At 40.0% G+C, this 8,369-nt stretch overlaps 2 protein-coding genes across 2 annotated transcripts; both read right to left on the bottom strand.

The window, feature by feature from the left end:
• Positions 1 to 260: 260 nt before the first annotated feature.
• On the bottom strand, positions 261 to 1,409 carry LOC111692676 (the record flags this gene model as incomplete). Its single annotated transcript, XM_023456761.1, has 3 exons — positions 1,397 to 1,409; positions 515 to 1,322; positions 261 to 471 (listed from the first exon to the last, which is right to left on the bottom strand). Coding segments are annotated over exons 1-3 (1,032 nt in total), but the record flags the coding sequence as incomplete, so codon positions are not given.
• On the bottom strand, positions 1,228 to 2,675 carry LOC111692675. The gene is made up of 2 exons (XM_023456760.1): positions 2,610 to 2,675; positions 1,228 to 2,530 (listed from the first exon to the last, which is right to left on the bottom strand). Exons 1-2 carry the CDS (start codon positions 2,673 to 2,675, stop codon positions 1,520 to 1,522), a joined length of 1,077 nt encoding a protein of 358 aa, XP_023312528.1. The 3' UTR covers positions 1,228 to 1,519.
• Between the last annotated feature and the right edge of the window lie 5,694 nt (positions 2,676 to 8,369).

Below are 8,369 nucleotides of genomic sequence, written 5' to 3'. Positions count from 1 at the left end.
AAAGATGTTAAACTTATCGGGCGATATGCCTTTGCCTGGGCATACGATGGACGCCCTGGTTTAGGAATAAACGCCACGTTCGTCGATCTCCATGCCAGCGGTATATAACCAAGTGCAATGCTGGCTCTGAAGACGTGAATTAAAACCGGAGCTAGACAGTCCACCCCCTGCTGTAACAGTACAGGTAGGATTCCATCGTCTCCTGGTGATTTAAATGGGTCAAAAGAACTTATTGCCCATCTTATTCATGACTGACTCACCACCGTCTTGGCAACCTCCCAGCTCTGTCGAGACCCGGTCGTTACCCTCTGCTGGTGATCCCAGTCATGTTCATCTCCATGGTTTAATAACCTGGAGCCTGGAAAGTGAGTATTTAGAAATAATTCCAATGTCTCCCTTCCAGTTTTAGTATATTCCCCACTCGGTGCTTTAAGAGACCCGAGTTTCGTATTTCCATTCTTAGAGAGAAATCTCTGGAGTTTAGCACACTGTGAGACACTGTCTATATCCTCACAGAACTTCCTCCATGAGTCTCTTCGCTTTCCTAATTTCTTTATTATACTCAGTGAGGGTTGCTCTATAAGTCTCCCACTCTCCTGTCCGCTTTGCTCTATTAAATAGTTTTCTTGTCTGTCCCCTCAACTGCGTGAGTTCCTTGCTCCACCAGGGTACGGTGTGCTTATCGGACCTCACTTTGATAGGACAGCTGTATTCATATGATCTTGTGACGGCGTTTTGGAGTTCCTCCACGGCCCTCTCAAGATCATATGTGTTCCTTAGTTTTGTACAGATTTCCCTAGTCCTGGCCTGTAACTCCGTTCTATAGGAGTCCCAGTCAGTTCTTTTTGGGTCTCTGTAGGTTCTTACTTGCGGATTATAATCCGTTATAATTTCAAAGTGGATATGTCTATGATCCGACATTGACGGCTCATTCGACACATGCCACCTCGCAATATTATTACATATCGGTCCCGATCCCACTGTTATATCGATGACTTCACTTCTATTTTTTATAACAAAGGTGGGCTCGTTCCCGACATTCAAAATCTCTAGATTATAACTAAAAAGAAAATCTAGTAAAGACTCACCTCGATCGTTGACATCGCTGCTTCCCCACACCGTATGGTGTGAGTTAGCATCACATCCCACGATGAGTTGTTTCTTCTCCTTCTCGCACCAGGCCACCAGGTCCCTCAGTTCCCTGGTTGGAGGAGATTCTTTCTTATCGTAAGGGAGGTACGCTGAGCAAACTACCAGTTGTCTCTGCGTTCCCTCCGATACATAAGTCACTTCGGCCGCCACCAGGTCATCCGTGCAGAACCCTGGAAGAGGAAAAATATTAATACTACTCTTGTAATAAATACAAGCTCTAGGTCTAGTTTGGTGGCCACAATACAGTAAGCCACCATTACTTACCTGCAATCCTCTGATCCGGGATCCATGTACCCAAGGCTCCTGGATCAAAGCTAAATCCGCATTTGCGCGCGCCACACTGGCACAGAGAGCAGCAGATGCCGCTCTACTGTGCTGAATGTTCGCTTGTATTACCTGGAATTTGACCAGATAATACAGATTTTGGTCCCTCCTGATCTTCATCAGAAGGTCCCAAATCTACCCTGCCCTTCTCCAGGTTCCTAAAAAGGACCCTGGTGAAGTTCAGAAATGGTCTGAAGCCCTCCTTCTGAAGTACCTTCACACTCATCTCATCTACTGAGAGGACTAGGGTCTGGCCCTTCACCTCAACCTTGCGGTTGATTAGCCTCCAGGCCCCCGTCCTCAATTCCCCGTTCTGGTTTTCCAGACGGCGCATGATGGTTTCCGGTTCATCAGGATGACCCGGAATCCACACGATGAACTTAGTGAACTTAGGTAGGTCCCTAGGCTCAACAGCGCTGAGTCTAGCCCCCTCCCAAGGCACCAAGCTCGCCGTGGTCATCTTCAGCCATTGCAGGCTCTCCTCGTTGAAGGCGGTGATCGCTAGCGTTCCCCCCCTTCGACGACACTCCAGGAAGCGCGGTCGTGTACCCTCGCCCGCGATCCCATCAATGGCCCCCAGAAGCGCCGACTGGACAAGTCCCATCTGGTCCTCATCCATTCGGACCTCCGGGTATCCATGGGGGACCACCACTGCTTGGATCCCCGACAGCGCCTCCCCGTAAGTCTTGCCACGCTGTCCCGTGGCCTTAGGCCTCTTGGAAACAGGCCGGTCGGAAATCGGCTCACTACCGTCCGACCGTCCACGTTTCTTCCCGAGTCCACTTGGCCCCGGTTCAGCAGCCTGCGGAGTTAGAGTGGTACTTGAGCCAGGTTCCGTCACCGGCCCCTGTCCTTTTCCCGCCTCTGCCTTCCGCAGTTTTTTAAGTTTGCGCTTTTGCGCACCAGACAATTGTGTCCTACCTTCCAGGTTCAGTCTGTCGACTCCCCTAGAGATAGCAGTCCCTGGTGTTTGCTTCCCAGTGGCTGTTTTATTTTCCGCCCGGTCAGCAATTACTGCTTCCCCTTCAGATGTAGACGGCCCCCTTACGGGTTCCTGTTTTTTTTATTCTTGGTCCATAAAGGTCCCACGAGTCTGGAGGAAATAAAAGTCGCCGCCAGGCAGTGCCCCATGCCTGAGGGAAGGCTAAATACGATGGGGTGCGCCAGGTTCCCCAAAGAGATCGTTTACGTTGCGACATTTTTACCTACCCCCGCACCATTCAGCCCTCGGCACGATGTATTTCCACCTTGGCTTGGGTAGCTGAGCTGTTTCTTAATTTTCACTACTCTCCCTCGACCTTTCCGGCTTGGGTGACCCTGCCAGGAGTATGAAACTCCCGCCGGTTTAGCTCTTGGGTTCACTGTAGCTACTTAAGCCCCTCCACCAACGACAAGGTCATACAGCTCCCAGGAGGGGTTGATGATACCTGCCCATACATTCACTTTCTGTGGATGCTGCGTGTGCGATTCGCATGTCCAGTGTGGATTTTCCTAGGACCAAAAGCGATACTTGTGCCTATTAACCACTCCATTTAAATAAAACTTAGCTTCATCCGAAAAAAGTACGTCTCGTTGAAAACCATTATTGTCGTCACACCGTCTCATCATTTCCTCACAAAATTGTAATCGCCTATCATAATCGTCTTCCAAAAGCTCTTGGACAAGATATACCTTATAGGGGTGATATTTCTCGTTTCAGAAACATTCGAATTGCAGTTCGAGAAGCATCGTGATTGAGGGCCAATGAAACAGTTGAAGTATGAGGATTTTCAACGTCTAATTTGCAATGTCTAATTTCTTTTCTTCATTCAAAGCACGTCCAGTTTTGGGCAAAGTCTGTACTGTACCGTGTTCCTCAAATTTGTGAAATATTTTACTAACTGCCCCTTGCGAGATTTGATTTTCGGGATATTTCGCATTAAATAAATCGCGCACTTCAGCCTGACTTCTTATTGTGTCTCCATATCCAAGCAGTATCAAAATTTCGATACGTTGCCTTTCCGACAATACTATTGCAATTCAGTAAATAACTTGATTTTGACACAATAGTAACGTTTTGACTAAACTAAAGCGAAAAATTTACCAGAAAGCCTGGCAAGTAAGTGGTGCCAAAAAAACGCTACATAAAAAATATATATTTTTTGTGTTAGCAGTTAAGTACAGTTTCAAACTCTTTATTTTATTCTGTGCAAATTCATGGAGGATAACACTGAAGATAATTAAATTTTATTTCATTTGTTAAATAGGTGTTTTATACAACCCTAAAAACCTTGCTATTGAAAAAATAAAACTTGTTTATTTGGTATGGCTGGATTCGGTTTTCTATAAGCTTTTCAACGAGCCCCCTCATGCCTTATATTTCCATTTGAAAAAAAAAGTAGGGGTAGCTGGGGGTTAGGGGGTTGAAGAAAAATTAATTATTATATAACCGAAATATGGGAAAAAATCAAAATCAGTTAACGTGTTTCGGCGTTTTAAAAAAAATTAACTCATTCAAAAGATATGAATTTTATTCCGTACTTCTGGCCATTCCTGTGTACAGGGTGATTCATTAACAATGGGAAAGTCGAAAGCTGAAGATACTACACGTGAAATGGTGACCATTGGCGCAAACATGCCTTATCCGAAAGTTGATAGTTTCGGAAATACAGGGTGTTGAAAGTTAAAATTTTAAATTTATTTTATTATTCTGAAAATATGTAGGTTAGGAACTTGAAAATTTTTGAAACTATATTTTTTTAGGCGACGAACAAGATGCGTGTTGTAATTTCAGCATTACTCGTAGAGAGCGCCACTTACGACCAATTTTACCGAAAATTTAGTTAATAACTTTTTACCCTGTATATTTAACATGAAACTTGATTCAAAACCTGAAAGAGCTATCATTTTTCCATTAATTATGTACTCTTGTTTCATTTCGGTATCGATCCGTTTTCGAGAAAAATCGATTTAACGAACACTATGTTTTGATAATAGGAGAAATTAAAAGCGAAACAAACCAAGTGTTATTCCAACAATTAACAATAAAACAAATAAAATACGTAATTATGATTTAAAGTAATTGTTCGAAGAATCCACCGTTGACACTGATATACTTTACACGTTTTCTGAGAGATCTTCGAGTTTAAAACAACATATTGGGATTACGTCTGACTTCATTGGCAGTGATTTGTATTATTTGCCACAACTCTTCACACGAGCCAATAGATTCTTTGTAAACTATATCTTTCATTCGAGACCAAATAGAAAAATCGAGAGGATGGAAGTCCGAACTTCTGGATGGCTAAGCAAAAATGCTTAGATGGCCAATCCAGCGATTTGGAAAAACTGCATCTAAATATGCACGCACTGGCCAAGAAAAATGTGGTGGAGCTCCGTCGTGCATGAACCACATCTCTTCTCAAATAAAGTGGAACTTCTTCAAACCGTGGAAGCATTTTTACTTGGCCACCCAGAAGTCCGGACTTCAATCCTCTTCATTTTTCTATTTGGAAGAATCTATTGTAAAGAAGAATCGTGTAAAGGGTTGTGACAAAGAATACAAATCGCTGCCAACGAAATCAAATGCAATCCCAATATGTTGTTTGAAACTCGAAGATCTCTCAGAAAACGTTGTGTAAAGTGTGTAAATGTCAACGGTGGATTCTTCGAACACTGACTTTAAATCATTATTACTAATTTCATTTGTTTTATTGTTAATTGTTGTAATAACACGAAGAAACACTTGATTTGTTTCGCTTTTAATTTCTCCTATTATCAAAACATAGTGTTCGTTAAATCGATTTTTCTCGAAAACGGATCGAGATACCGAAATGAAACAAAAATAATAATGGAAAAATTATTGCTCTTTCAGGTTTTGAATCAAGTTTCATGTTAAACATACAGGGTAAAAAGTTATGAACTAAATTTTCGATAAAATTGGTCGTAAGTGGCGCCCTCTATGAGGAATGCTGAAATTATAACACACATTCGTCGCCTAAAAAAATATAGTTTCACAAATATTCAAATTCCTAACCTACATATTTTTAGAATAACCGCAAAAAAACGATTTAAAATTTTAACTTTCAACACCCTGTATTTCCGAAACTATTAACTTTCGGATAAGGCATGTTTGCGCCAATGGTCACCATTTCACGTGTAGTATCTTCAGCCTTCGATTTTCCCATTGTTAATGAATCACCCTGTATATACAGGGTGTCCGGAAATGATGAGCAAAAAATTCAGGGGATAATTCTAAACCGAAAATAAATCCTACCTCTTTCTATAAAATTTTTTTCAAAACTGATTATTAACGGAGTTACAGGGTGTTAAAGTTAAATTTTATTTGCAGTTTTTTTGCAATATCTTTTGCCACACTCATAAAATTTTGACGAAATTTCGTATATGGGGGTTTTTCGGGATGAGGATTATAATTTTTCCCACCGTTTTTTCGCATTTTGTAGAGAGCGCCACATACGAGCCTTTATTTTGATTTGAATGGTTCCAACTTTTTTGTGCTACACTTTATGCGACTTTTGACTGAATATGTTTGTTCTCCTAACCTTTTGACATAAAAAAGGTATACTTTATTTGTTTCGATAAATCTAACCGTTTTCGAGAAAAACGCTAAAATAACATTGCTTGCATGTGATGAATACGAAATCATTTTAATTTATTTTCTACATTAAACATAGCATGCTTTGGAAACAAGCGCTTAGTTGCCTTGGAAACAAGTTTGTGGAGAATTAGTTTTGACAGATAGTAATTTTGTACAAGTTCTTTTGTAGTAATTGTTATCATAAAAATAATAATAAAAATGAACAACAATTACTCTAACGTGGAGTTGCGGGACATGCATTATTATTACGGTTTAGCTGCTGGCAATGCTCTTGCAGCACGACGTTTGTATCGCGAAGCATTTCCAAATAGAAACCTACCCCAATCGCGAATGTTCAGTACTATTCATCGAAGACTGGGAGAATTTGGATCGTTCAAAACTAGAATTTTTGATGTAGGTCGACAACGGAATACTAGAACAGCAGAAGCAGAAGCTCGTATTTTGAATTCGATAGAGAATAATCCCAATGTAAGTATAAGAAAAATTGCTATTCAGGAGGGCATTCCAAAGAGCTCCGTACATGAAACAATACGCGAACAAAACCTTCATCCGTACCACTACCAAAAGGTGCAAGCCTTATCTGCCGTAGATCCTGCTGCTCGTGTGAATTTCTGCAATACAATTAGAATACTTCATAATGGTGACCAAAATTTTGTTCGTAATATCCTTTTCACGGACGAAGCTGGATTTGGCCATGATGGCTTAATAAACCTCCACAATGAGCATTTTTGGTCTGATGAGAATCCTAATTTATCAATAGAGCGTGGTTATCAAAATAAGTTTTCCGTCAACGTGTGGGCCGGTATTGTAGGGGACTACTTAATTGGGCCACATTTCTTTCCACAAAGACTCAATGGTGAAGTTTACTTGGATTTTTTAAGAAACCACTTACCTATTCTATTGGAAGATGTACCACTCGGATTAAGAAATGCAATGTGGCTGCTTCAAGATGGCGCGCCACCGCATTTTAGTTTAGCGGCCAGAGAATTCTTAAATGAAACTTTTCCTGAAAGGTGGATAGGACGCGGTGGTTTTGTACAGTGGGCCCCTAGATCCCCTGACTTAAACCCAATCGATTTCTTTTTTTGGGGCTATCTGAAGACGCTTGTATACAGGACACCTGTGAATAGCGTCGATGAACTGAGAGAAAGAATTGTTGCTAATTGTGAGGTAATTAAGCAAAAGGAAGGAATATTCCATAGAGTTCGTCGGAATTTTTTAAGAAGAATTAATTTATGCATTGAAGAGGAAGGACGTCACTTTGAACCTTTGATTTGAATGTTTAATTTGTATTTGTATTGTTCTAGTAACTTATGTATTTTAACCTTATGATTTTGTTAGTAAACCATTCTTTATTTGTTGAGGACGTTATTTTTTTATTATTTATCATTAACCACCATCAGCGTAACAACAAATTTTCACAAAAATTACTATCTGTCAAAACTAATTCTCCACAAACTTGTTTCCAAGGCAACTAAGCGCTTGTTTCCAAAGCATGCTATGTTTAATGTAGAAAATAAATTAAAATGATTTCGTATTCATCACATGCAAGCAATGTTATTTTAGCGTTTTTCTCGAAAACGGTTAGATTTATCGAAACAAATAAAGTATACCTTTTTTATGTCAAAAGGTTAGGAGAACAAAAATATTCAGTCAAAAGTCGCATAAAGTGTAGCACAAAAAAGTTGGAACCATTCAAATCAAAATAAAGGCTCGTATGTGGCGCCCTCTACAAAATGCGAAAAAACGGTGGGCAAATTTATAATTCTCATCCCGAAAAACCCCCATATACGAAATTTCGTCAAATAATTATTAGTGTGGCAAAAGGTATTGCAAAAAAACTGCAAATAAAATTTAACTTTAACACCCTGTAACTCCGTTAATAATCAATTTTGGAAAAAGTGTTATAGAAAGAGGTATGATTTATTTTCGGTCTAGAATTGTGCCCTGAATTTTTTGCTCATCATTTCCGGACACCCTGTATATAGACCAAAAAATATATATTGGGGATGTCAAGTGGTGGTTGAAAGAAAACTCTTTTTTCACTTAAACCAAGCTATCGATAATTATTTATTATCTCTTTCAAGGTTAAAATGGCTAAAATGTACAACAAAACATTAATATAATTACTTCAGTTTCAGCCATTTTAACCTTGAAAAAGACAGTTACATCATAAAACTTAAAAGATAATATAAAACTTTTATTTTCATTGTTCCGAAGAGCTGTCTAGTCTCGACTGAATAAAATTTTAAACGTAATGTCGTATTCCACCCTTCGAGCGAGCTCCAGGATTTCA

This window comes from Anoplophora glabripennis, unplaced genomic scaffold (assembly GCF_000390285.2).
Source record: "Anoplophora glabripennis isolate ALB-LARVAE unplaced genomic scaffold, Agla_2.0 scaffold2588, whole genome shotgun sequence".
Classification (NCBI taxonomy): Eukaryota; Metazoa; Arthropoda; class Insecta; order Coleoptera; family Cerambycidae; genus Anoplophora; species Anoplophora glabripennis.
Note: the sequence above shows the minus strand (reverse complement) of the source record. Positions and strands in the feature narration are given on the sequence as shown.

Bases quoted from the DNA above. Each gene is read 5' to 3' on its own strand.
- LOC111692675 (XM_023456760.1), bottom strand. From the start codon at position 2,675: ATGTCGCAACGTAAACGATCTCTTTGGGGAACCTGGCGCACCCCATCG. The intron at 2,531-2,609 runs GCATGGGGCACT...TAAAAAAAACAG, and splicing joins CGTATTTAGCCTTCCCTCAG to GAACCCGTAAGGGGGCCGTC.